This window comes from Rhododendron vialii, chromosome 5a (genome assembly GCF_030253575.1).
Source record: "Rhododendron vialii isolate Sample 1 chromosome 5a, ASM3025357v1".
Classification (NCBI taxonomy): Eukaryota; Viridiplantae; Streptophyta; class Magnoliopsida; order Ericales; family Ericaceae; genus Rhododendron; species Rhododendron vialii.
In genome coordinates, this window is record NC_080561.1 from 1169894 (window position 1) to 1197757 (window position 27864).

At 41.6% G+C, this 27864-nt stretch overlaps 1 protein-coding gene across 1 annotated transcript; it reads left to right on the forward strand.

Annotated features, from left to right (window-relative positions):
* Positions 1-26628: 26628 nt before the first annotated feature.
* Positions 26629-27600, forward strand: LOC131326825 (uncharacterized). Its single transcript, XM_058359710.1, has 2 exons — positions 26629-26759; positions 26838-27600. Exons 1-2 carry the CDS (start codon positions 26629-26631, stop codon positions 27598-27600), a joined length of 894 nt encoding a protein of 297 aa, XP_058215693.1.
* Positions 27601-27864: the final 264 nt, after the last annotated feature.

The window sequence follows — 27864 nt, forward strand, 5'->3', positions numbered from 1 at the left end:
TGCCGACTGCCATCAATATTGTTTACTTTTTAAGTTTTGTTCAATTAGTTGCACTCCGGTAATTGATTTTAATTTCTGTTTTTAATAAAAGTTATTCGCTGATATTTGATTAGTTGATATTTTTCTGTTTATTTTTTATCTTGCGCAATAGAAGCATGTTTCAAGTTAGGGTTTCTTTTATTTTATGCAAATGATTAGTGAGTAGTCGTATAGGTAAGGTCGCGGTGTGATTAGCACACTGTGATCAGTTCGAGTACTGCTCCTATTTTCAAACAATAAAGGAAAAGCAATTTTAGGTTAATAAAGAACATTCATTAGACGAATCTAGGCATTGTTGGAGCCCATGTGAATAGGAGAATGGGGGTCCAAAATCCATTCTTCGTTGCACATGGGTGAACGGCAACCATAAGGATTCGCATATTTCGGGGTATCTTTTTCTCACTAAAATCGAACGTTTTAAGAACACTGAATAGAGCAGGCTAATCCGGATTGGTTGCGAGTGCTATGAACTCTATGACTATACCTCCTTTTTAATTATTTGAAAAGTACAATCAATTTTTTTAGGTTTTAGTTAATCTCAATCAAACGACAAGGGGTGGCTACCTAAGAGCCAGTTCAAATTGTAACAACCCGAGTTTTTAGTCAGCACACATCACCGTCTCTGTGGATTCGACTCCGGTCTTACCAGATATTGTGCTGCGTCGGTCTCCGCCCTACGCTTGGGACAACCCATTAATTTAAGACTAGGAAATCGTCAAGCACACCTGAAGTACTGAATAGGTGGTACAACCACAAATATTGCCAACGAACTGCAAGGCTGATTTTTTTTTCCTCTAACGAATAACTAATTTCTATACTAAAAAATGAGAGGTCCCTATTTTAAAAAATCCTGCATAGGGCCTCGAAAATCTCGAGGCGGGATCGAACCTGCCTCAACCCCTTTTCCTCCTCATCCCTTTTATCACTAACCCCTTGGCCCATACTCTCCCTACTTAAGCTTTTAAAACATACATATTATGATTAATGATGGCTCATTAGACCAAAAAGTAGATGTAATGAGAGCTGATCATGGTGAGTAATATACACGCCAAAGTGATGACGAAAATCGATCTCTTAAAAAGAAAAGAGGGGCAAAGATATTTATCGATCTACAACCTCACATCATCACTAGTTAATTAAAGGTTAATTTATTCACTGGACGGATCTGTTTATATTTCTAAAAAATAATAGATAATGTATGCGAGTTTTAAGAGGCATTGTGTTGATAATAGTAGTAGGAAAGGTTGAACTTTCTGTTGGAACATTTCCAAAATATTTAATGAATATTAAATGTAAATATTGGTGAACGGTTTTAATTCAAGAGGCGTGATTATTCAGGTTAAATGAATAGACATGAATATTGGATTTGAGCACAAAAGGTGTGTCTATTCAGGTTAAATGAATAGACATTACCAGACCAAAAGGTGTGACCATTGGGGTGGAATAAATAGACATGACTATTGCATTTAATAAAGGAGATGTAATCTTTAGCCAACGGTCACGATCTATGCCTATAAAAGGCAAATGGTTCTACCAATTGAAATGATGAAGAGAATCAGAACAATTCTGATTGTTCTTTCTCTCTAGAATTATCTCCTACGATTATACTTAAGAGGCTCGCAAAATCCAAAGGTATTCGGGTCTCTCTTCGTTTGTGCATAACGCAGTTAGACAACAGTTGGAGACTGGGCTTCATTTTATCTTGGAGGCGGCTTCGCTGTAACCCGGTGCACACCGAATTCTCTTGAATTGGTGGGGGCGAATATCGTCTTAAGGACAGCGACATAGTAACATGACTTGAAGCATCTCTGTTTATCCACTTTCATCGGATACGACGAATTTTGCACCAACAATCTTAAGACGATATTCCGGGAAGATGAAAGTGGATTGATTACGTTACGGGTCCTTAAGACGAAGACGGAAAGATGCGATAGGAGACTTAAAGGCGACAGGATTAATAAAAATTACTTTTTGGGGCTACGATTTCCAGTGAGCCGTAAACTCTTACTAGTTTTCCTCAAGGTGAAAGGTACACTATAATCTCATTTTTGTCATGCCTCTGGACTATAGTTTTTTGGTTTGCTAACTCATAGTTTCAATCAGTACGTGGGAAAATTGTCAAGGAAGACAATTTTGGCATTGTGATTATGGTTCAACTAATAATCCAATGACTTGGTGGTGACATGTCACTAACGAAGAAATCAAGGGGCGTGCGTGTGACAGGGAAGTCATACAGGTTGGTGCGCCGGTTAGGATGATTCGATCTTTGTTGTTGATCGTGATCGGACAATCCACGGTATTGGTGCTGGTCCATGTATTCGTTTGGGTGAAACGAGTGGGTGTGGACGGTTATGGCATTGGTTGGAATTAGTTTTCAAAGGTGGCGGTGGAACCGGTTCGTTTAATAAAGTTTCGGACCTTTTAATTGGCTTTAGCTGCCTTAGTGTCTCTCAGTAAAACAATTGTGACTTTCAAAGGCAGACACCAATTTCTTAACCGACGTATCCCTTCTGGGGAGTCATTTAGTAACTACCACCTTTTTTGCCTATATAAGGATTCAAACTCCGTGGGTCCAGAGATTCGAAAAATTGGTTCAGTATTCTGTTTCGCTTAGGAAGAAAGCATACAACATCAGTCCAACTTCTTTAACTGTTTTCTTCGGTTTCTCGGTTGTGTTACAATTTTGAAGCGCCTTCTTTTTGTCAAGATGCCTTCTGAAATCCCTTTGAACATCATACGTCTTTCGGCTCCTTTTCTTCCACCGTTTAATATTGTTTTGGGAAATTCATCACATCCAAGTCCCGATGATATTCTTTGGTTTAAAGAATGGAAAGAAGTCTTTGCAAGGCGAGGCCTCTTGCATGAGAGTCAACCGGTAATGATTGATATCTCTTCTGATGAAGAGGACTCTTTTGTGGTAGAACATTTAATCCAAAACGTTGCGGCCATTCCGGTTAAGGAAATATCGGAACATGGATCTCAGGAAATTGAAAAGGATTCATCTATGTATGATGTTTTTCATAGTCCAAAGGAGATGGTTCCATTGGAAAATATGGAGGATTCCGATGAGTCTACTGCAGCAATGGGAGGTTCACCTAACGGTATCAACCATGAATTGTCACCTCCGCCGGCATTTGAAGGAGTGAGCGAGAGTGTTTATACTTCGACTCCTTTGCATCAATTGCGGACGATGGAAATGGCGCGAAAGAAACGTCATGATGGTTTTGGTCACAAAGGGCCAATAATTAGGCGAACAGCGCGCAAGAGCGTTCCTTGTCCTGGGTCGTTAAAGAAGATCAAATTTTCGGTTGATTAGGGTGTTTCAGTATGTGTTATCATATTGATTATGATTTATGTTTCCACATGTTAAAAAGGTTTTATCCACATTTCTTTTATGGTTGTAGATGTGTACTATGTACTCTTGTGCTTATAATAAAGGATTTTAATTTGGAATTTTCTTATAATTTTGCGTGGGTTTGCATACTTTGGATTTATGTCACTGTTCCACTCGGTTATCCTAAATTATAGCAATAATTATTTACATATAAATCATGTGAATAAAATGTGTGATATTAGACTTTATATCATCTAAGTAGATGGGAAGTACTGCAGAATGGTATGTATGCACGGGTAAGTACGGTGTCAAAGTGATTTGTAATGTTCAAATCATAAAGTGTGTTTTGGCATACATGTATGAATGTCGTTTCGGACATTAGTTTGATTTCCTATGCCAGTCTTTACTTGATCAGTTGGCTTTAAGCCTCTAACATGTGCTATACTATGGAGTTTTGCCGATCAGTTTCTTGGCTCTCATAATACACCTGACTGTTAGTTGATAGCTACATTTATCCGTTCAGTTTTATTTGGTGACCTTGACTAGGCGCTATGTTCAAATGTTTTTTGAACATTTTTAGTCAAGTTTAATTATTCACGGGTTTGTAGCGGTTTGCCTCTTTCACTTATGTAGAGCATTTCTCTTTTAAGTGGAATTTCTTGACACTTGCTTTATAGAACGATCATGTTTATAAATGTTTCTTTTATAAGCGTGGGAATACGGTTTTATGCATGGATAGTTCGAATAGATTTTTGTAGCCAAAGGTTTTGGGGCTTGTCGAAGGTGATACCTGACATGGTATTTGTGTCATGGTAGTGTTTCTGTAACACGGAAATGTGTTATGTGGCTCTTGATGAGCGGTGTTTGACGGCCTTGATAGAATCGTGTCGGGGAAAGTACAAGGTTACAGTACTGTTGGACACGTGGTCAGTGGTAAACCAAATCAATAGCTATTTAAATTATCTCGAATGTTTTGCTTTATGCAAATTGCTAGATACAGAGTATTCTGAAATCCTAGTTTTGGTAGCCATTTCCAAAACTGAACATACCATCGTAAATTTGGAAATTTTATATGCATGTTATATGCATAAGGTAATCAAAATGGTGGGAGTTGTGAATTCTTTATATGAATGGGTTTGTTTTTTATGAGAAAATGAAAACGGACAGGATTGCGGAGGTTAAGGATTTAACCAAGGGTGTAACCCAAAAGGTGTGGCTCTTGGTTTCAGACAAAATGGTGTGACCATTGTGGGCACGCGCCCCCGGAAATTCTATTTGAAAAGATCGGGCGCGGCCCCTTTTGTTGGAAGAGCGCGGCGAAACGCCTCGATTCAGAGTCGCCACTCGGGTTTTAGCGGTGAAAGCACCCAAGGAACCGAACTCGAAAACGTTTGCCACGTTTGTTTGATTTTGAAAAGGGCTTGTAGACTGGTCCGTCGTCACCTTCGATATCTGAGGTTCGGGAGCCAGGTTACGAGAGGGGAAGGGTTTTATGGCACCCCTCTCGCCCAATCCGGAGATCGGTCTCTACTCGGGCATTTTGTAAAAGCGCTTGCATTTTTTTTTTTCTCATTTGATCATTTTTTAGCCAGTTAGGGCGGGGGAACAGTTAACGGGGGTTAAAACTTTAACAAGTTGTGATTTATGTGACAAAGATGCTTGTGGATGGCTTGATTGCAATGCTAAAATATAGATTGAGAACAAGCACTGAGCAAACTGGACGAATTGCAGTACGCTGCCCCGCAAAGGCCTGAGCAAGTTCTATCAGCATGCACTGGTCGAGCCACTGCATGCTGGTTTGACTTGCGCACGCCACAAGGAGACTGGCGTACTCCACTCATCTAGTTTCACAGTCCTTGTTTGCAACCCTCTGGGCTCTGGAAAAGGACCAGCGCACACCCAGGGCAAACCACGCAGTTTAATATAGCAGGATATACACAGTCACAGGCAAAATGAATGGCTTTAGGCCATGAAAGAAAGCAGAACACCCCAAAACAGTGTGGGACATAAGATAGGCCTAGCTTACGCTTCAGGTGCAAGGGCCAGTCACTGGACCCAGAGGACTACTGCCGTACGCCAGTGTGTTACTGCCGTACGCCACTTGTCATTTGATTCCAGTGTTAGGCTTTGCATCATCTGGGTTCTGGAACATGACCAGAAGGATCCCAGAGGCCTTTATATGACAGAAATGAAAAAGATAGGATATTACCACTAAACAGTTCTAAATAAGGAAAGCAGTAAACCGGTTATTAGCATGCGAAGGTGATCGACAGAAAGATAAAATAAGAGGAATGACGATCCATGATCCCCACGCCAGTTGTGCCCATACTTCCATGACTGGCGTACGGCATAGAAGTACTGGCGTGCGCCAGGTTTCATCTGATACGATTTTCATATTTTTACCATTTCAAGGCCAAGACTAGTATTGTTTACTAGCCTGGGCCCTGCTGGCTCCCCTCAGGGATCGAAAACAGAAAAGAACGTAAAGGTGATATACCTTTTTGTATGGAGGTTTGGAGGAGATATTAAGCTTATGGATTGAAGATGGAGGCTAAGAAGGTGGCTGTATGTCAGCAGGGTGTATGGAGATGGGTTGTTCTCCTTTCTCTTTCAATGGAAGAAAAGGAATAGAGAGCAAGGAGAGAGGTGAAGAAGGCTTTGTGCTTCTTAATGAGGCCAACCCCTTGCAAATGAATGCAAGGGGGGTATTTATAGAGGGGGAGTGACTGAGATCAGTCTGGTCTAAGGCCCTGTTTGGCTGTTTAAGGGAAGGTTGGAGCCTCCCATGCATTAAATGCATGGGACTTGCCTTGATGGGGGGTGTAGGAGAGAGAGGGGACGCCCCTGCCGAAAGCTATCATCAGGGACACTGTGGCCGACGTCAGGGTGGCACAAAAGTCCCGCCCAAGTGGCTGAATAAAGTTGATTTGACTGGGTTTGACTGGCGTGCGCCATTTCTTACTGGCGTGCGCCAATATAAGCTGGACCACTGGTCGATGACTGACACGTGGCAGCTTACTGGCGTACGTCACCAAGACACTGGCGTATGCCAGTTGGGTTTTGCTGGGGCCGTTTGGCTCTGGTTTGAAAGGTTTGAAATGGGTTTTGGACGCTCAAGGCTTAAGCACACCCTTGTCCTTGATCTGTTTTCGACTATAATCATCATTGGGGAAATAAAAGATCGACAAATAACGTTATCTGGACAGTCCAGAATGGGGTGTCTACAGAAGCCCCCCTTTGACGGCACTTGAAGCACCATTGACTGGAGACAAGTAACGTCAAAGGTTTTCTAGACACCCTCTTCAAGGCTATCCAGAATACGTAAATTTTTAAAGAACCTGTTTGATTTGAAGTTGGGGCGGACAGACCGCTGCTTTGTTGTCTTTGACGGATAGATCACACAATGCGGACTCTCCTGGGGAACAATCTTTTTTGCAACAGCATCGACTCTGTTGGGAAAAAAGACTGTGGGACGGATAGATCGTCGTTGATTTGAAATTGGACGGGTGGACCGTCGTTGATCTGAATTTGGACGAGTGGATTGTCGTTGATTTGAATTTGGACAGGTGGATCGTCGTTGATTTGAATTTGGACAGGTGGATCGTCGTTGATTTGAATTTGGACGGATGGACCGTCGTTGATTTGGATTTGGACGAGTGGATCGTCGTTGATTTGATTTTGGACGGATGGACCGTCGTTGATTCGGATTTGGACGGGTGGACCGTCGTTGATTTGATTTTGGACGGATGGACCGTCGTTGATTCGGATTTGGACGGGTGGACCGTCGTTGATTTGAAGTTGGACGGGCAAACCGTCGCTCGTTTGATTTGAAAGTGGACGGGCGAACCGTCGTTGAGTTGAGAGTTGGACGGGTAGACCGTCGTTGATTTGACTCTGCTTGGGGAAATGGTTTAATCGCGGAATGATGAACGTTGTTGGGGACCAAACCTTATCCGGCACACAAAGAACTCCAACAATCACGGGTAGGTCGCGTCAGGGAGGTTAAATTCCATCTGTTGGGAATCAGAGCCAATCTCCTTATCAAGGACCATCCGAGACAGAGCAATAGGACTGCTGGAAAATGTGCTCTAAGCTGGTCTGAAATAGAGGTAGTCATACAGAATGGATGGACCATCGTTGAACATGGATGATGGATCATCGTTGAGGATGACTCGGGAACTATCGTTGATTTGAGACGGTGGGTCATCGTTGAGGACGACTCGTTGAACCATCGTTGATTTGAGACGGTGGATCATCGTTGAGGGACGACTCGTTGAACCATCGTTGATTTGAGACGGTGGGTCATCACTGAAGGACGACTCGTTGAACCATCGTTGATTTGAGACGGTGGGTCATCGGTGAGGACGACTCGTTGAACCATCGTTGATTTGAGACGGTGGGTCATCGGTGAGGACGACTCGTTGAACCATCGTTGATTTAAAACGGTGGGTCATCACTGAAGGACGACTCGTTAAACCATCGTTGATTTGAGACGGTGGGTCATCACTGAAGGACGACTCGTTGAACCATCGTTGATTTGAGACGGTGGGTCATCACTGAAGGACGACTCGTTAAACCATCGTTGATTTGAGACGGTGGGTCATCACTGAAGGACGACTCGTTGAACCATCGTTGATTTGAGATGGTGGGTCATCGTTGAGGACGACTCGTTGAACCATCGTTGATTTGAGACGGTGGGTCATCGTTGAGGACGACTCGTTAAACCATCGTTGATTTGAGACGGTGGGTCATCGTTGAAGGACGACTCGTTAAACCATCGTTGATTTGAGACGGTGGGTCATCACTGAAGACGACTCGTTGAACCATCTTTGATTTGAGACGGTGGGTCATCACGGAAGGACGACTCGTTGAACCATCGTTGATTGATTGAAAAGACGATATTCTGATCATTGTTGATTGATTGAAAAGACGATAGGACGACATGGCTGATCGTCGTTGATTTGATTGAGAGGGACGACATGGCTGATCATCGTTGATTTGATTGAGAGGGACGACATGGCTGATCATCGTTGATTTGATTGAGAAGGACGACGTGGCTGATCGCCGTTGATTTGATTGAGAGGGACGACATGGCTGATCGTCGTTGATTCGATTGAGAGGGACGACATGGCTGATCGTCATTGATTTGATTTGAGAGGGACGACATGGCTGATCGTCATTGATTTGATTGAGAAGGACGACATGGCTGATCGTCGTTGATTTGATTGAGAAGGACGACATGGCTGATCGTCGTTGATTTGATTGAGAATGACGACATGGCTGATCGTCGTTGATTTGATTTGGGAAGGGACGACATGGCTGATCGTCATTGATTTGATTTGAGAGGGACGACATGGCTGATCGTCGTTGATTTGATTGAAATGGGTAGCACAAGCCATTGCTGCTTTGAATTGTATTCTGATTGCCAAAGTGTGCTCCAAGTGCTAGTGGAGTGGGACAGTGAGGCTGTGTGCTTGACATTTGCCATGGAGAAATGGATAGGGAGAACAACATGTGGCACCCCCCTTACAATTGCACTTTCCCAGAGCAGCAGCTTCGGCTCCAGTTCCAGTAGTGACTAGATCCCAGGTATGAACCCCCAAAATCCTGATTACTTGCTGCTTTCGATACTGGACAGGCATGCTTTGACGCTGGATAGATTTTCCCTGTTTTCAACAGTTGATATACAATATGCAATGATATGTACGAAATTGAATGCATAAATTGAAAATGCAAGGGCAGACTAGGGCGGCCTCTAGAGGATTGATGGCCTAGGATGGCCACATAAACAAGAGTTACAGAAAGTGGTACTGTCACCTTAGCCACAGCTCAGAGACACGAGAGCAATAGATAACCAGTGGCTAGAGGTGTGTAGTTGAAAGAAAGGCCCATAGAAAGGGTGGCTCGCGCCAAAGAGTTTTTTAGAGGCCCAGAGAGAGAAGTCTGAGAGATTAAGAGAGAGTGAGAGAGAAATAGTCCATCAGCGAAAGCCCCCTCAAAAGAGGCGGATGGGATAGGAGCCCCAGGTACTTCAAAGAGATCAAGAGTGACGACAACGACGAGAACGAGGCTGAGCTCTACCTCTGAGGACTACCATTGAGCCTCTTTACTTCACTGTCCTTTGCTTCTGAGACGTGCTTCTAGATAGACGTTGAGCGGGCCAGCATGCCTCAGTTGACATTTAGGAGTGGCATTGGGTCGACGTACCCCTTTTCTTTGATGCTGGGGCGGATGAGCCCCATAGATAAGCTTTACTTGGCCTTGAGCCGACATGCCCTCGCTGCTCACAAGACTCCACTGCTTGTGGACCACAGATGGTAGAGTAGCAATGTAAATTGCATTTTTCAGTTTATTTGACTCTCTTTTGAGAATGTCTAAAAGAATGCATAAACTAATCACTAATATCTAATTTGCATTGACAAGCGAACTGAATCGACAAACACACACATATGTACAGACTCGCCTAGCTCAAATGAGAAAGGAAGAAGAGCCCCGGATATGTCACGGACTCCTAAACATATGGAAAACAATGAAATTTTGGGCATTAATGTGCCAAAATTCACAGTATCCCTTAGACAGGTGAAACTGACACTTGCATAAGATCCAATAAATGTACATTGACCCGTACAAATCGGTAAAATTAGAAAAAACATCCTGACATGACAATGGATTGAGAAACTTGAAAAGTGTCGCAAAGATGGACAAAAGACACAAATGATGACTCATATAGGCCCGGACTGACACCGACACCCCTGTGCAGCCACATTAGGACCATATGACTCGCACAGCATGACAAGACTTGGTAAAAGCCCCTTCAACGAGATTTGAGGTGCTTTGAATTTGAAATGTGCCCCCGAGCGGCCAAAAATCTTTGTTAGGCGTGATGGCTGCCTACTGCTGTCTGATGCAGGAAATGAAGAAGCGCGCGCATGCTTGAGATCAACGCGCATCACTTTTGTACGAGTGCGTGTGAGCCTCAAACTAGCGCGCGAGATTGCAAAGCTGCTGCAGCCGCTTAAAATAAACGTTTGCTGAACTTAGAATAAACTGTGAGCCGTTAGGCCTCATAAGCATTTCGTTCTGTTTTTGATGCTTCAAAATATTTTAAGGCTTTTGCTCAGCTTTAAAATTGAAAACAGCAGTTTGCATTAAAGTTGAAAGACGAATGGCATCCCCCTTCTGATTCTCCAATGAATCAATGGACTTCAGCCTACCAGTCAGCACTTCGGCTTGTCTTGTTCTCGACCTTTCTTGACCCTTGATGTGCACCAAAACGCCAACCTTGGATCCAATTGATAGAGTATGACCGAGCCTCGAAGAGAGACTGCCTACGTATCCCTTTCTGGGAATCAGGTCAAAACGTAGTTCAGGCAAAGGTTCACTCGTGTGTTCTACCTCTCCTTTTATGCTCTAACTTTTGCCTAGTACCGCCTTTTCAGGTTTTCGGTCTAGCGAGCTTTCGACTTTTTGCCAACTTTTGCCTAGACCGCCTTCATAGGTTTTCGGTCTAGCAGGCTGCTCTAACTTTTGCTTGGAACTGCCCACCCTTGGGGTTTTCAGTCCAACGAGCTTCTCTCAGGAAAAAGCAACACTTGTGTTGATCCATGTTGACCGAGGTATTGATGTGCTACCGTCGAGGTCGATGATCTTTGATTGTAGCCCCAGATAGAACGGCTTTGATAGTGAAAGGGTCCTGACTGCTACAATTGGGAATGCCTCGCTCCAGGCCGCTTTTGTACCTCTTTAATGTGTGTTTGATGGAACACTGTTGTTATTGTTTTGAGCATGGTACGAGGCCTGGAGCCTTCTGAGCTTCTGCTTTCTGGCTTGGCATCCGGCGGCAGGGGACTTGATACTTCTTTATCCCATGATCAACGCCAAGCGTGGCTTTGTGAGACCATGCCAAGATATTGTTGAATTCTTTGAACAAGTGTCAACGGGCGCAATACTCCTATGGGGACAGCGCTGAACCAATTTGAACCATCCGGGGGTCTGCCCCATCTTTCAAGTTTATTTGAAATTACCTCTTCTTTTTAGAGGCTAAGCATGCCTTTCGTCTTCCCTTTCGGCGAGGGAACACATTTCCTTGGGGATGATCCCATCGAAATCTATCCCTTCGTCGTCGGGGTCGACACGGTTTATTCAAAAGCCAGCAAAGTACTTAAAAGCAGGATAATGCATATCATAAGAACCCTCGGGATTGCCAAGTACAGCAAAAAGACTCAATTTGAGAATAAAAGCTACGACATGGAGGGCTAAGAAGCACAAACTCCGACTCAGAGCTAGATTTAGACGACTTGACAGACACTATGTCAGACTCATACTCAACAGTGTCAATGCAAAAGAGACGCGATTTTGAAAATGCAACTTTTATAGTTACCCTTGACTTCCTCGCAGAGAGGTGGGAGCTAGAGGACAACAGGCTCAAGCAACAGCACTTCGGCTTCTTCAGCTTCTTCGTCCAAACCCACTTGAGAGAACTCCTTGAACAACAGCCCTAAATTCTCATGTTTGAAGGATCCGAGCCAGTCCGTTTTCTCCTTTGATTGATTAAGCTTCCTCTTGAGTTCCTCCTTTGTAGACTGCTCATCACTGTTAACCCAGGTATCAGCGGTAAGGACCTCGATTGCACCTATGGCCATCAGGTTAACCTCGGGTTCGGATGGGAGAGACAAAATTGGCTTGGTTTGATTTTCTGGGCTAATGAAAAGGGTTGGGTTGAATATGGTGGAGCTAGGTTTGATTTGAGTGGAGCTTGAGTTGATTTGAGTAGAGTTGATGGATATCTGGTTAACACATGGGTTTGAACCGTGTTGGAGCATGAAGTTGGATATGACGCTGGGCTTTGATGGGAGTGGAGCTTGAATAGTGCCATTGTCAATGAGATTTTGAATTTCATGTCGAAGGCGGAAGCAGGCATCGGTGAGATGGCCGGGCATTTGATGGAAAGCACAATAGGCGTTTGGGTTGTAGTATGCTGGGAATGTTCGAGGCGAAGGAGTTGGAAGGAGTGGCTTGAGGAAGCCAGCTTCGAGGAGCTTCTCATAAACCGAGGACAAAGGTGTGAAGAAGCGGGAAAAGGTCCTTGGTGGGTTCTGACGACCAGATTGAGGAACATGATGCACTCTTTTGCCTTTGGGATTGATTTCTTTGCCGCGCATATCCTCCCTTTCGGCGTTGGCTTCGAACAAGGATCTAACATTCTCCTTCGGGTGAGTCCTGGCTTCATGAAACTTAACCAGGTCTTTGAACATGTCCTTCGAGCACTGCTTGGTTCCGACCGCAGGAGTGTGGTGGGCCTGAAGAGGTTCTTTGACTAGCCCCAGATCTGTCTTTGAAATGACAGAGGCAAAAAGGTCAACCAGTCCCTGGACCATAGCCATTTGTTTGTCCATTTTCTGGTTCATTTCTTGAACAACCCTCTTTAGCTCAGCCAGCTCTGTTTGTGCTGCCATTTTGGATTAATGGTTGAGGAGGGTGATATGGCTTTGGAAGTGATAGTGAAATGGCCCTGGCAGACCCTCCCGAGTAGGCTTGGCTCTTTCTTTCGGTGAAACGGCCTAGAGCTTCTGACAGCAAAGTAAATGAGAACTCAGTGGCGTTCCTGCAGCAAGCTTTTTGAAAGAATTTGAAGGAATGCAAAGCGCATGTCATCGTCGTCGGTGTCCTCCTAGACTCTATGACTACAGAGTGTCTATCTCATGACATTTGGACGTTGCCATGAATCCTCGGATATTCTTTTCGAGGGTGTATCCTTGATTGAATCGACTGTCACTAAGAGATGCCAAAACAGCCTAAGTCTTTGACTTTTCCCTTCTCGAAGTTTCAACTTCGGAGTTTTCTGTTTGAAACCTCGATCGGGCGTTTAGACAAGGACTTAGAAAGTCTTGATTTCCCAAAGTCTCGTTGATCCAAGGACTTTGAAAATTGAAAACATGCACCATCGAGATGCATGACTCGTCATCGGGCCAAGGCAACGCCGAACGGGCGCAAGACAGACTCGACAAAAGATATCCTAGAAGCCGCCCTAGCATGCTCCTACGCAAAAACGGTCACGAATGAATGTACAAGCATGCGATAAGGAAAGCGGTAACACATAGACAGGATATGGGGTTAGAAACAAGTAATCCTACCCTGCGGGTTCCTGTCTTATGTTGAAAGGTTCTAGTGCTTTGTAAACGCTGTAGAGGCCGGTTTTGGCTTAAAGGGGTTCCTCTGACTAGAACCGCGATATACCTCCCATTGCAACGCGTGGAGCAAAGCAATGGTCGAACGGTAGTACGACTCATCATCGTCCAAGGTTGTTGGGCGTTCGAGGACCCCGGGCTCCAGTAAACTGTGCCGGTTACCCAAAACACCTCAACGGGGCTGACCAACCATCGATACGAACGGAGAATGCCGAAGAATGATTAGATGAGAGAAAATGCAACACTTTTGAAAACAAACGCCTTTTGAAGCTTGGCTCACTTTTGTTAATTGATATTTTGGAGAAAACTACACAAGAGAACAATAGTAAAAGCCCCAGTTCGGATTGGTCGGATGCTGAGATCCTGTTACGTTACCATTCCGTTCTTCAGCAGCGCGAAGCGTACTGTTTTGACAAGCTTTTTGAGAATTGTTCAATTATGTATTAATCGTCAAATATCAATCAATGCAATAGTCCCCAGCAGAGTCGCCACTGTGGGCACGCGCCCCCGGAAATTCTATTTGAAAAGATCGGGCGCGGCCCCTTTTGTTGGAAGAGCGCGGCGAAACGCCTCGATTCAGAGTCGCCACTCGGGTTTTAGCGGTGAAAGCACCCAAGGAACCGAACTCGAAAACGTTTGCCACGTTTGTTTGATTTTGAAAAGGGCTTGTAGACTGGTCCGTCGTCACCTTCGATATCTGAGGTTCGGGAGCCAGGTTACGAGAGGGGAAGGGTTTTATGGCACCCCTCTCGCCCAATCCGGAGATCGGTCTCTACTCGGGCATTTTGTAAAAGCGCTTGCATTTTTTTTTTTTCTCATTTGATCATTTTTTAGCCAGTTAGGGCGGAGGAACAGTTAACGGGGGTTAAAACTTTAACAAGTTGTGATTTATGTGACAAAGATGCTTGTGGATGGCTTGATTGCAATGCTAAAATATAGATTGAGAACAAGCACTGAGCAAACTGGACGAATTGCAGTACGCTGCCCCGCAAAGGCCTGAGCAAGTTCTATCAGCATGCACTGGTCGAGCCACTGCATGCTGGTTTGACTTGCGCACGCCACAAGGAGACTGGCGTACTCCACTCATCTAGTTTCACAGTCCTTGTTTGCAACCCTCTGGGCGCTGGAAAAGGACCAGCGCACACCCAAGGCAAACCACGCAGTTTAATATAGCAGGATATACACAGTCACAGGCAAAATGAATGGCTTTAGGCCATGAAAGAAAGCAGAACACCCCAAAACAGTGTGGGACATAAGATAGGCCTAGCTTACGCTTCAGGTGCAAGGGCCAGTCACTGGACCCAGAGGACTACTGCCGTACGCCAGTGTGTTACTGCCGTACGCCACTTGTCATTTGATTCCAGTGTTAGGCTTTGCATCATCTGGGTTCTGGAACATGACCAGAAGGATCCCAGAGGCCTTTATATGACAGAAATGAAAAAGATAGGATATTACCACTAAACAGTTCTAAATAAGGAAAGCAGTAAACCGGTTATTAGCATGCGAAGGTGATCGACAGAAAGATAAAATAAGAGGAATGACGATCCATGATCCCCACGCCAGTTGTGCCCATACTTCCATGACTGGCGTACGGCATAGAAGTACTGGCGTGCGCCAGGTTTCATCTGATACGATTTTCATATTTTTACCATTTCAAGGCCAAGACTAGTATTGTTTACTAGCCTGGGCCCTGCTGGCTCCCCTCAGGGATCGAAAACAGAAAAGAACGTAAAGGTGATATACCTTTTTGTATGGAGGTTTGGAGGAGATATTAAGCTTATGGATTGAAGATGGAGGCTAAGAAGGTGGCTGTATGTCAGCAGGGTGTATGGAGATGGGTTGTTCTCCTTTCTCTTTCAATGGAAGAAAAGGAATAGAGAGCAAGGAGAGAGGTGAAGAAGGCTTTGTGCTTCTTAATGAGGCCAACCCCTTGCAAATGAATGCAAGGGGGGTATTTATAGAGGGGGAGTGACTGAGATCAGTCTGGTCTAAGGCCCTGTTTGGCTGTTTAAGGGAAGGTTGGAGCCTCCCATGCATTAAATGCATGGGACTTGCCTTGATGGGGGGTGTAGGAGAGAGAGGGGACGCCCCTGCCGAAAGCTATCATCAGGGACACTGTGGCCGACGTCAGGGTGGCACAAAAGTCCCGCCCAAGTGGCTGAATAAAGTTGATTTGACTGGGTTTGACTGGCGTGCGCCATTTCTTACTGGCGTGCGCCAGTATAAGCTGGACCACTGGTCGATGACTGACACGTGGCAGCTTACTGGCGTACGTCACCAAGACACTGGCGTATGCCAGTTGGGTTTTGCTGGGGCCGTTTGGCTCTGGTTTGAAAGGTTTGAAATGGGTTTTGGACGCTCAAGGCTTAAGCACACCCTTGTCCTTGATCTGTTTTCGACTATAATCATCATTGGGGAAATAAAAGATCGACAAATAACGTTATCTGGACAGTCCAGAATGGGGTGTCTACAACCATCGGAGGATCACCAAGGGATGTGGTGTTTGGATTAAAATGAAGAGTCATGATTATTCCAAGAAGTATGAAACGTGATTTTCATTGGAAGAAATGTTGATAATGTGACTTTCGGTCACATGTTCTCCTGTGTGTATTGGAGATTAAACAAAGATATGGAGTGGAATGACAAATTCCTATTATCTTGGTTGCATAATTGTTCCAAACAATTATGGCCCACAAGTTAATTAAATCCAAATTTGTTTATTTGGAGGAATTGGTTTATATGCTTGTAATTGGTATTCGTCAGTTATGATGGATACAAAGGCGCCTGATATAATTTAAGCATGGAAACCATGGATAAATAGTAAGTCTATTTTGTGGGGTTTTCTCTTTTGAATAAAGTAAGGATTTTACAATGAGATGGGGTGACATGGTATTTTGTCACGGATATATTTCTCAGTAGGTCACTTAAGAAAGAGGGTTGATAGTTATGACTGTGGTGGAAGTCCGGACAAGTTAATCATGTCATAAACTATGGTAATATAGCTATGGTAAATATTGCTTTCAAGGCAATAGTTTTATTTACTCTTGCAAGGGGGTTGATGTGGCAAACATCAAAAGGGATGGGATTTTAGCCCAATTAGTTTAATCACTCCTGGTGGAAACTCGACTCAACGCTTGAGCCATACCTCAAGTCTTGAGTTCAATGAGCAAAGTACACCATATGTCGTGATTGTGAGCACTATAATTTTTTAAATTGATCCATCCCAAGGTAAAGTGCTTGGTACCTGTAATGTTGAAAAACAAGAGGGTGAACTACTTAGTTCTTAATAAGATTTTTGTGTTATAATTACAGGAACACTGACAAAATCCTACCTATATGAGTGTGGAGGTGGTGCCGCTTCCTATAGGTCTCGGGGGGACTTTAGAGCACTCATGAAACCAAGATATAGACCCAAGGCCAATACATGGGTCGGCTTTTATGAATTACCTAAGGAGAAGAAAATTTGTGTGTGAGACGTGTCCGGTTAGTCAACAAGGATTGCTAGTTCAAAGACAAGTCTACTATGCTCTTCCGACTAACTTTGATGTGTCTTCACTAAGTGAATGGTTCAAATCGTAAGATACCTTCATTTATGCACAAATTTTCCAAGCTTAAACAAGTTTTATTTTCAGTATTTTGAAAATGGTGGGGGATTGTTGGAACATTTCCAAAATATTTAATGAATATTAAATGTAAATATTGGTGAACGGTTTTAATTCAAGAGGCGTGACTATTCAGGTTAAATGAATAGATATGAATATTGGATTTGAGCACAAAAGGTGTGTCTATTCAGGTTAAATGAATAGACATTACCAGACCAAAAGATGTGACCATTGGGGTGGAATAAATAGACATGGCTATTATAAATAGACATGACTATTGCATTTAATAAAGGAGATGTAATCTTTAGCCAACGGTCACGATCTATGCCTATAAAAGGCAAATGGTTCTACCAATTGAAATGATGAAGAGAATCAGAACAATTCTGATTGTTCTTTCTCTCTAGAATTATCTCCTACAATTATACTTAAGAGGCTCGCAAAATCCAAAGGTATTCGGGTCTCTCTTCGTTTGTGCATAACGCAGTTAGACAACAGTTGGAGACTGGGCTTCATTTTATCTTGGAGGCGGCTTCGCTGTAACCCGGTGCACACCGAATTCTCTGGAATTGGTGGGGGCGAATATCGTCTTAAGGACAGCGACATAGTAACGTGACTTGAAGCATCTCTGTTTATCCACTTTCATCGGATACGACGAATTTTGCACCAACACTTTCGACTTAGTTTACCTGAAATTACCAGTGGGGCGAAACTGTGTCAACAGAGAATGCGGTGGAGACCGAGTACATGACCACCGTGCCGCCAATGAGCAAGGTCGTGGTAAGTCTCCTAGCGACACATCATTCATGCATGCGACGCTCCATTCTCTTATAGTCAGCACGACACACTTATGAATGGCAAGCATGATGTCCACAACTTTGACAATGGCATTCATTTAATTCTCTTAAGCTATGCTTTGTTGGTCTGTTTATTTTGTTATTTAGTGCACTTTGTGTTAGTATAGGTGTTACTAGGCCTTGGGAATCAATGGAAGCGGAAACATGCAAGTTGGAGGATGTCAGAAGCAAAGGGGAGCTCGAGGATTTGTTGATGAGTGGTTCAGGATTTGTTGATGACCTGTTCGAATCAAGCGCTTATGGCTTACCATCTCATCAAAACCCGCAGGAATTAATAAATGCGTGATTTTATTTTTTAGTACTGCGTAGTGAGTCCAAGCGCCAACGAGTCAACTGCAACTCAGATCACCTTGATCTCCACCCAACATGACCAACAATGATAGATACATAGATTAATGTTTGCAGATCAAGATGCATGTGTTCGGAACCGTTAATTTGATGTTTGTATACCCTCCATTATTATGAAGACAAGTGTTTCCTTTATAAAATTTAGCTGAATTTGTACCTTATGACATTTTTTATCCGGAAAAATACTTTATTAATCTTTAAATATGGAATTACGTTACAAAGATCAAAAGAAGCAATGCCACGACAACATCACAACCGAAAATCGCACATCCCAACCAAATTGCACTCACATAAAACCCAACAATCATATGCCACCAAGATTGTTTGCCGAATATTGTTTAGTTTCAAATGTGGACTTCAATTCGCGACTCATCCAACTAAATGGGGGATTGTGTACATGAGATGGCAGGGATAGTGGTTCGCACTAAAGGTTAAGTGTAGGAAGCTCAAGTCTTCACAACACGAGCAGACACGATTAATTGATGCTTCAGTGCAGAATGTATTATTGTATTACAAAGTAATCCTCCACTAGGTTTTTCTTGAGAAAATTCCTCTACAGGGGGTTACTAAGAGAAATTTTGGATGAAGTAATTATATGCCTTTCAGTATTTTTTCACTTCGTGGGTGTAGCCTCTGTGGGAGCACTAACTCATTTGCCTTGAACATTTCTCTTTCAGGAAACTTTATTTTTTGCACCAATAGATCTCCCACGCTTCTGCTCATGTTGGAATATTAGATTCCTTTGCTGAACTCCCAGTGGATTGTCTTGCTCGGACACCGATCCTTGCTTATGTATTAGCAACTAGAATGTGAGACTTTGTAACTTTCTCAGCAAATGCATTTGGCAATTTGACGCAGGAAAGCGTATGACTACAGAAATAGGACATGCAACATACAAGATGATCACAAACGATATGGATTTAGAGAAACTCTCTCTAGACTCTTTTTATTCAATATAATCAATAACTCCATTTTTCCGAAGGCTTACAACTTATTAAATAGGTAGAAAATCCTAATTGAGCCATAATTCTTGTAGAACAAGAAAACATAAAATAGAAAACTACATAAACTATAATTGGAAAATTGAATACTCTAAAACACTTATTCCTAAAATTAAAACTCCCTAACAAAATTACTAAATATAAAATACGAAAAACTAAATAATGCTATTTATTATATTATTTTCAATTTTCATTTTACATCACATGCAATTGATTTGCAAATACTTTATAAGTGAATGATTCTTTGAACTTCTAGTTCAAATTGATTAGTTCGAGGATTGAGATAGGCTAAAGTTGATGCATTCCAAAAAAAAAAAATCTTTTCGAGCTTGTAATTGTGACTTTTATCCCCCTAATGGTGGGAACACTGTTTCATCAAAATAACAATCTTGAATTGTACTTTAAGATGTCACCTAATACAGGTTCAAGATATATCTAATTGTTGGTTTAATACGAATTAGAGATGCAGCATGTAATATGATATGTCCCCACACACAAACATGGAGTTTCGTAAGTGAAACACTTTGTTCACTTAAAAGTTTTGAAAAAAATCGCTAGCTCAACAAATAGGCTAAGACATGAAGACGCTAAATAAAATTGCTAGCTCAACGAAGTAGTGGAACCCACCCCCTTTATTGAGAACCTTCATGTCTACCCTACAAGTGAAACACTTTGTTCACTTACAAGTTTAGATTAAAGTACCACTTTTGTTCAGTTACAAGTTTTGAAGAAAAAAAAATTACTCTCTACACAATTCTCAATAAGTTATATATCTCTCCACTCATTAATTACCACTCATTACATTAAAAAAAAATCTCAAAACTCCAAACCAAACAAAGTGGATCCTCTTGGCTTTTGGCTGTGGGAACTGGGATAGACTTGGAAATAAGAGTCTCTCAGAGCATGCTATAGAGATCAAAGTCATACATGACAATACTTATGAAATTTGTTATCCAATTACTATACATCATCTCAACTACTTGCATCTTTTTTTCAACAGAAAAAGTTAATGCATTCCCCTTTTTCTTGACAAATAATAAGCTTGATAATTAGCCTTCCAATTGCATCCGTATATACACGAACATCCTTGTGTATTATAAATTGACAAGTCCACCATTTCCTGGTAAGTATATTGTGCTAATTTATATACTTTTAGTATATTGTAATTAAAAGACTACAAACTCATAGGCTAGACATGAAGACACTGACTAAAATTGCTAGCTCAACAAAGTAGTGGAACCCACCCCCTATAATCTGAAGTTTTATTGTGTGGTCTTTACAAGTATATGTATAGTCTGTGTATATGCACCATATCATGGACTTTGTCAAGCCCTGTAAATGAGTGGTAGAGTCGGTCTTGACTTTTTGGAGCTTAAAGTGAAAATTAAAAAATGGAGCTTCTTTTGTTAGACTATAACAAAGGCTTGATAAAAAAGTATATATAGAACAGGCCCTTACAATTCAGAATTTTTTGAAGACCTAAAGCGGCCGTACCATGTTTTAGCTCAGAACCGGCTCTGTATATTAGGAAGAATTGTATCTCTATTATTTACTATTGTCTTTCTCTGATCCTATCATGTTATACATGTATACATGTTTCTTTGTGAGCAAGACAAAGCAGAAAATGGTCATTTATAAATACTAAAAATGTTATTACATATGCAACCACCGGGATTATCCTTGTGCCCGGCCAAACTCGGTACTTCCCTCAATGAGGTCACGGGATGGAGATGGCGTGGTGGATTCAGATCAAACTGAAGACCCACCAACTCTTATTACTTTTTTTCTAAGTTTTTATCGAGAAATTTACGGTGATTCTTATTTAAACAATACAAATTCATAAAATGAAATCAATAGTAAAAAGAAGTAATTGATAATTAATTCTTCTAGAAAATACTTCAAATATGTTTTAATGAAATACTTCAGGTATTCTTTCTTTTTTTTCCGTTGGAGTAGAATACTGCAAGTATCTCTAAATTATAAAACTTCATGTACTTTTTTATTAGATTTTTGTGCTGATAACGTGTTATAAAATTGAGACAAATATTAAAGAAACTTTGCAGAAAATTAAAGACAATAATTGAACACAATATGTATATGGAATTAATTCTTCAAGAAGTAAGATCGATCTTCTAGACGGATGTCACGGATCATATTCTCATCCTTTCTGTACAACTTTCATTTTCCTTTTCTTCTATCATTTCTCATGTCTGCTTTTTCCAACTTCGCAAATGTCTTAATTTATATATAGAGACAAATGGAGTACTAGTGAGCGATCCACGGGAAAACAAAAGTCTTCTAAAAACTAATTACATGTCTTAATCTATAAGGACTACTAGTGCTTACCCGTGCCTACGGCACTACGCACCCCCGTTGGAATTGTCCGCGCCTACGACACTTGCTAGCTAGTGGCCCAAACACTAAATCGATTCATTAGTGTGTAGTATGTGATCCTCTTCTTAGTGACACGAAAGAGAATTATCCACGCTTACGGCACTCTCTAAACTAAAATTTTAAGCTAGGTACAAAGAACATTTCTAACACCAAAAACTACCAACGATGATCCCAATAGAGCATTGCCTTTGCTTTTAGACACCAAACTCCAAAAAACAACAGAGACAAAAAATCCAAAAAAATCCCAATCCCAATAAACTCCAAAAATTTCCAAATACCTTTGCTTTTAGGGAGCTTTCTTTACCCACCGTCCACACAGCTCGTAGGCTTTCTTCCAAATGGATATGGTTTCTTTGTTAGACCCCCTTTGCTGACACCAAAACTTCAAAAAAACAGAGACCAAAAATCCAAAAAAAATCCCAATAAACTCCAAAAAATTCCAAATACATTTGCTTTCACAAAGCTTTCTTGGCCCAGCTCCCACCGTCCATGATACTCGATAGATTTGAAAGATTTCGCCGAGTAAAGAACATTCCACGTAACTTCGTTGGCCCAGATTTAAAAGATTTGGCCGAAGATTCGAAAGAGCGGTGTCGATCGAGAGAGAGAGTGTTGACCTAGATTTGAAAGATTTTGCCGGAGATTCGAAAGAGCAGTGTTGAGAGAGAGAGAGAGAGAGAGAGACGCCAATAGAAGCAAGGTTTTTTTTATATATGCTTCCGACAAAATTTGATTTGGGTAAAAAGAACCGATGGTATTTTTGTAATATATTTGTAAGAGTGTGAGTGTTTTCTTAAGAGAGTTGGAAAGCACACATCAGCCCTTAGATCAAATGAATCTCAATATAATCCTCCTTTCAACTTGTGTTTGTGTGATCCCACACCTTTGTGTTTTATTAGGTAGATTACAACCATAACAAAATAATGTGGTAAACCAATAATAATTTCATCACAGACCTCTATTTGTGCTGATATGTTAAAGACTTCCAAAATTAATTCGAGCCCGGCCAATTGATTATGTCACAACCCTTATATTACTCGTTTTCAACGCAACGTGTAGATAACATATAAAGACATTTACAATGGCATAATAAAAAATGAATAACTAAAAGTTAATTGTATCAGCTAGTGAGTTTGGGCTGATTATAAATGAATGAATTTGGACGGTTCCATGAATTTGGACGGTTCCATGAAGCTAGGTCCAAATTATCACCTCTGCCAAATCTTTAGTATACAAGAGTCTGAGGGACCTGATTTTCTGATTTCTAATAAAGGACATCCCCACCTTATTTCCATGGCATTAGCTTCATTGCCTTATTATGAGGAAAATCAGCTAGAAATACATCGTTTGTCTTTTGTATGATGTCATTCTCTTTCTTTCTAACCACGTACTGTACTATTTTTCTTGGAAAGGTATATCCACGTGAATCACTCCACAGCATAACTACGTTACTACGGTCAATAAATATCCTGCCAATGACATTAACTAAGTCCTTGAACTTTAACAATATCCCATTTTGTGTCACGTTTCTGACAAATTTTTTGTTACGCATTCTTGGCCACGCGATCTCGAAGCTCTCTTTTTGCAGGATTACCAAGGTAGAGTGCAAGGATGTACTTCAAGCCCATTGTCTTACTGGGCAGGCGCTAACAAGCTTTTGCACCACACAACAGTTACCGGCATTAACCCGTTTTGTGGTAATAGAGCTAGTGCTACTCCACCCTAATCATTGTAGCTTTATATTTTGGGTTGTTTATCTTGTAAATTGCTATGCTTATATGAATTTCTTTCTGTTTCTCAAAAAAAAAAAAAAGCATTTTTTATTTCTTGTTTACAAAAAATTCTCTTCACAAATTTGAACCTTCTTGAGTTCAATGCTTGTCTCTGTCCCTGAATTTGTGAAATCCTAGTGTTGCAAAGTTGCCTTCGTGAGGGACCTGACGTTACTTAATCGAAAGTGGTCTTGAAACATGTGTGATTTGGAATATTTTTTCCGATAACGAATGACAAAAAGTTGTTCATTGTCTTATAGTACTATGTTTGAGGCCTTCTACTTTCCAAAGCATCTACAAAAACTATGTTTTTGTCATTTTTATTCCCTGTATTCAAACAAATTGAAGGTGACCCATTACGACTTATTGGGCTCCGAAAAGCAAATTTCACTTGTTTTCCAGCTATTCTAATAAATTGCGCTCGCCAAACCCATCTTGTTATAGTGTGAGGCAGTGGCCTCCTTAGTGGAGGCGGATGTTGAAGCCCCATGAGGAAGTGCAATTTGAGCATTATCTTATTACAGATAACATCAAGATACTCCAGTAACAGAAAAAGAGAGAAATACAACCAGAAAGAATAATAAGACTTCCAATATCTTACGCTAGTACTCAATAACAGTAACATTCTTGCATTTTCTTTGATCCTTATATAACCTTAACTAAGGGGCGTTTCCACTAAAAAATTTAGACTACAAGTTATTGCATTTTGTTATGTTGCTTATATTACTCCACAACTTCTTCCTCTTCATTTTTTCCGGCCCTCTATTTTTCCTTTTGACCTTCTCATATACCATCTATACAAGTTATGGGTCAGTGGAAACAACTTGACGCTTTTGGACAACATATACCATTCACAACTTATAGATTAGTGGAAAAGCGTAAAACAGAAAATAACCTTAGCATCTTAAACATATCAGCACAAATGAAGGGATGCTTACAAGGTTGCGTACATACTCAGCGGGGGGAAAAGTACAAAAGAGAAAATCAGATCAATAGCGAGTAATTAACTAGACGGGAAGGAGAGAAAATGGTGTTGGCATTGCCAAGGTTTGCGGTGATCCAACCAAAGTATCTTTCTAAAGTTTAATAGTAATAACTCCAACCTCTTAAATGAACCTCCATTTAAGCCGGTATTTTTAATTTAACACTTTCAAGATTAATTCGAGCCTAGTTGATTATGTCACAACCCTTAATATTACTCGTTTTCAATGCAACTACGTGTAGATAAGGTAAGGATGCTACCTCGGAGTAATCTTTACAACCCCTCCTATGGCCGTTTCACATGCTTACGCATGAGGTTGAGGTGGTCCACTAAGCCAAGCCCTTGGGTTTAGGATGCTTGAAAGCTTTATTAGGGTAGAAAGATTCCCTCATTATGATTTTAATGTGATGCGAAATAACATTCACGGATTCACCACGGTTTTATTGAGGATATATCCAAGCCGTTTGATTTGTAAAACTCGATGCCTTGATTGGACACCGTTAAAAAATCAATCGAGATCATAGCAAAGTACGTAGTGCACGTGGTGTGGAGCCATTCTTGCACCCGTAGATACGGAAATTGGAGTCCTTCTGGAAGCTTGATTTTCAAATGTCAGTAAAATGACTCTTGACTCTTAAGGTTGAATAGTTCGAAGGCATGGGAGTGGAAAAATCAAGTCGGTTGATTTGTGAGTGTCAGCAAGTGAAAAATCAAAACAAAGTTAAATGCAATTCTTGCCGACACTTACAAATCAACCAATTTGACTAGTTCACTCCCGTGCCTTCAACTACTCAACCTCAAGAGTCAAGATTCATTTACTGACATTTGAAAATCAAGCTTCCAAAAGGACTCCTCCAATTTCTGTGTACGGGTGCATGGCTCCACACCACGTGCACTACTTCGCTACGATCTCGACTGATTTTTTAACGGTGTCCGATCAACACAGTGAAACTTCTTGTTGCGCCACGGAGATAAATATAGTGAAGTTGGCGTTGTTCAATGTTGTTCAAAAATTGGACTTGCGAGTGGTGGGGCAAAATTGAGTGTCAACAGTTAATTTTTCTGTTGAAAATATTTGCCGAAGATGGAGGGGCTCTGGTGAGGGAAGCGATGAATGAGAAAGAAGAAGATGAGAATTTTTTTGCACATTGGGGCATTTTTGTCTTTACACATTGTGGTATTTCTATCTTAAACTTTTTAATTTTAAATGGGTTGTTTGAAAAAGATTGTGGGTTGCAAATAGCCGGCCCCAAAAGTTGTTGTATCTCCCCTATGGCTCTATCACATTTTAGGCAAAAATATAGATTGGTACAACTACTTATAGAGGAAGCTTCAGCTAATAATCCCGCACTCTACCAAATGAGGACTTGTAGTGTAAACGAGGAGTTATGCATTACCGTCTCAATTATCGTGTCCAGTGTTGTCAATTCCGTACCATACAAATAGTACATGTAGCTTGGTGAATATCTATAACGCCCAAAATACTGATCGATGCTGGGCGGACCAACTTGCATGTTTCGGTATCTTAGCTGGTACAAAAATAGTAGTGTTTTTTTTTCCTTGAAAAGAAAAGAGTTGAATAGTAAGATAATTAAACAAAATTTAGAGTCTATAATATATTAATCATGTTAATTGGTATTTATAATTAATGTTAAGGTATATCAAAGTGCGTGAATTTATTTTACTTCTCTAATTGATCAAGTGTTGCAGTTATACGTATATATAAATTATTGCGAAAAATTCAAAATGGGTACGGAGATACACGTTGGTATCGATACGTGTTATCCGAATAGAGAAAATAGTACGCTGGCTAGCATGTAATCATACGTCAACTTTGATTTTACCGCCTTACGTCTTGGATGAGGTCATCCACGTGCCAGCATTTTGACATCATTGGATTTGGCATGATGTCATCTCGTGGAAATGAAATGAAGACAAGAGGTCGGTGAAAAAATTAATTTCTTAGCTCAACTACATTCAATTGGGTTGGGCCATGCATGCACCGAAGTTCCACTATAAATTGCATACATATCAGCGGGGGCAAAAGCACAAGCAAAAGAAAAGAGAAAATCAGATCAATATATAGCTAATCAACTAGACGGGTAGGAGAGAAAAATGGCGTCGTTGGCATTGCCAAGGTTTGCGGTGTTCCAATTAAAATCACGCCATACCTACTTGCGCTACATACCCGACGATGGGGAGTTACATGGGACTCTCCAATTCACTGGAGAGGAGATGGGGAGCCCGTAAGCAAAGTTCGAAATTGAGACGGCAAAGAGTACTACTGCAGCAGGGAATGATAATGGATTTGTTCACATAAGAAGCTGTTACAATAACAAATACTGGATGGCTAAGTCAAGCTCCGACACCTGCATTGTTGCAGGGGCTGATGAACCTAATGAAGACCAATCCCAATGGTCACGTACGTTGTTCAAGCCTATTCGGATTGATGGTGAAGAACGTAGTACTGGTAGTACTATTTCTACTGTACATGCTCAATTTCGCCACGTTCAGCTCGGGTTCTATTTAGACTTCACAAACGAGGTCGGCCTATATGCAGATTCAACACCTGATCGTCACTGGAGTTTTATTTTCCATATTCACGATTGGGAAACGCTGTTGATATTGCCCAAACACATCGAGCTCAAGGGGGACAATGGCCTATACCTCAGCGCCCGCTTGATCCATGGACGCCAGTATCTGCAGTTCGCGTCCAGTGACAATGGAGACCCGACGGTTGGGAACGAGGTGTTCATCTCTCAATACGGAAATGTCCGCATCAAGAACAATCACTCTGGCAAATTCTGGAGGCTCAGCCCTAATTGGATCTGGGCTGACTCAGATGACACCACCACCGACGACTCGGACACGTTGTTCTCCCCCGTAAAAGTTGGCGACAACGTCATTGCTCTCCGCTGTATGGTTAACAAAAGTTTCTGCATGAGGATCTCCGAAGAGGGAAAGGAGAACTGTCTCAATGCTGGAGTGCAAACGCTTTGCAGGGAGGCACGCTTAGTGGTTGAAGAGCTTGTTATCTCAAGGGAAATTTATAATGTTTATTTTCGCCGCTTGGCTGCGAGAATCTGAAACAAGAACCTCATTACAATGGCAACTAAAAGTGTCACTAACCATACACAAGTACCCGACACTGCAAAACTGAAGTTCTTGTATAAAGAGACTAAGAGCAGTACTTGGAATACCAGCATTTCGATGAAGTTAGGCGTGAAAACAACTATCACAGCGGGCATTCCAATCATTGTAGACGGAAAGATTGAAATTTCGGCTGAGTTAACCGCAGGATTACAGTGGGGTGAAACTGTGACAACAGAGAACCAAGTGGAGACTGAGGAC

What these genes read in the sequence shown, in the direction of transcription:
- LOC131326825 (XM_058359710.1), top strand. Translation starts at nt 26,629, where the DNA reads ATGGCGTCGTTGGCATTGCCAAGGTTTGCGGTGTTCCAATTAAAATCA. An exon ending in GGAGAGGAGATGGGGAGCCC is followed by an intron (nt 26,760 to 26,837) that starts GTAAGCAAAGTT and finishes TCACATAAGAAG; the next exon opens with CTGTTACAATAACAAATACT.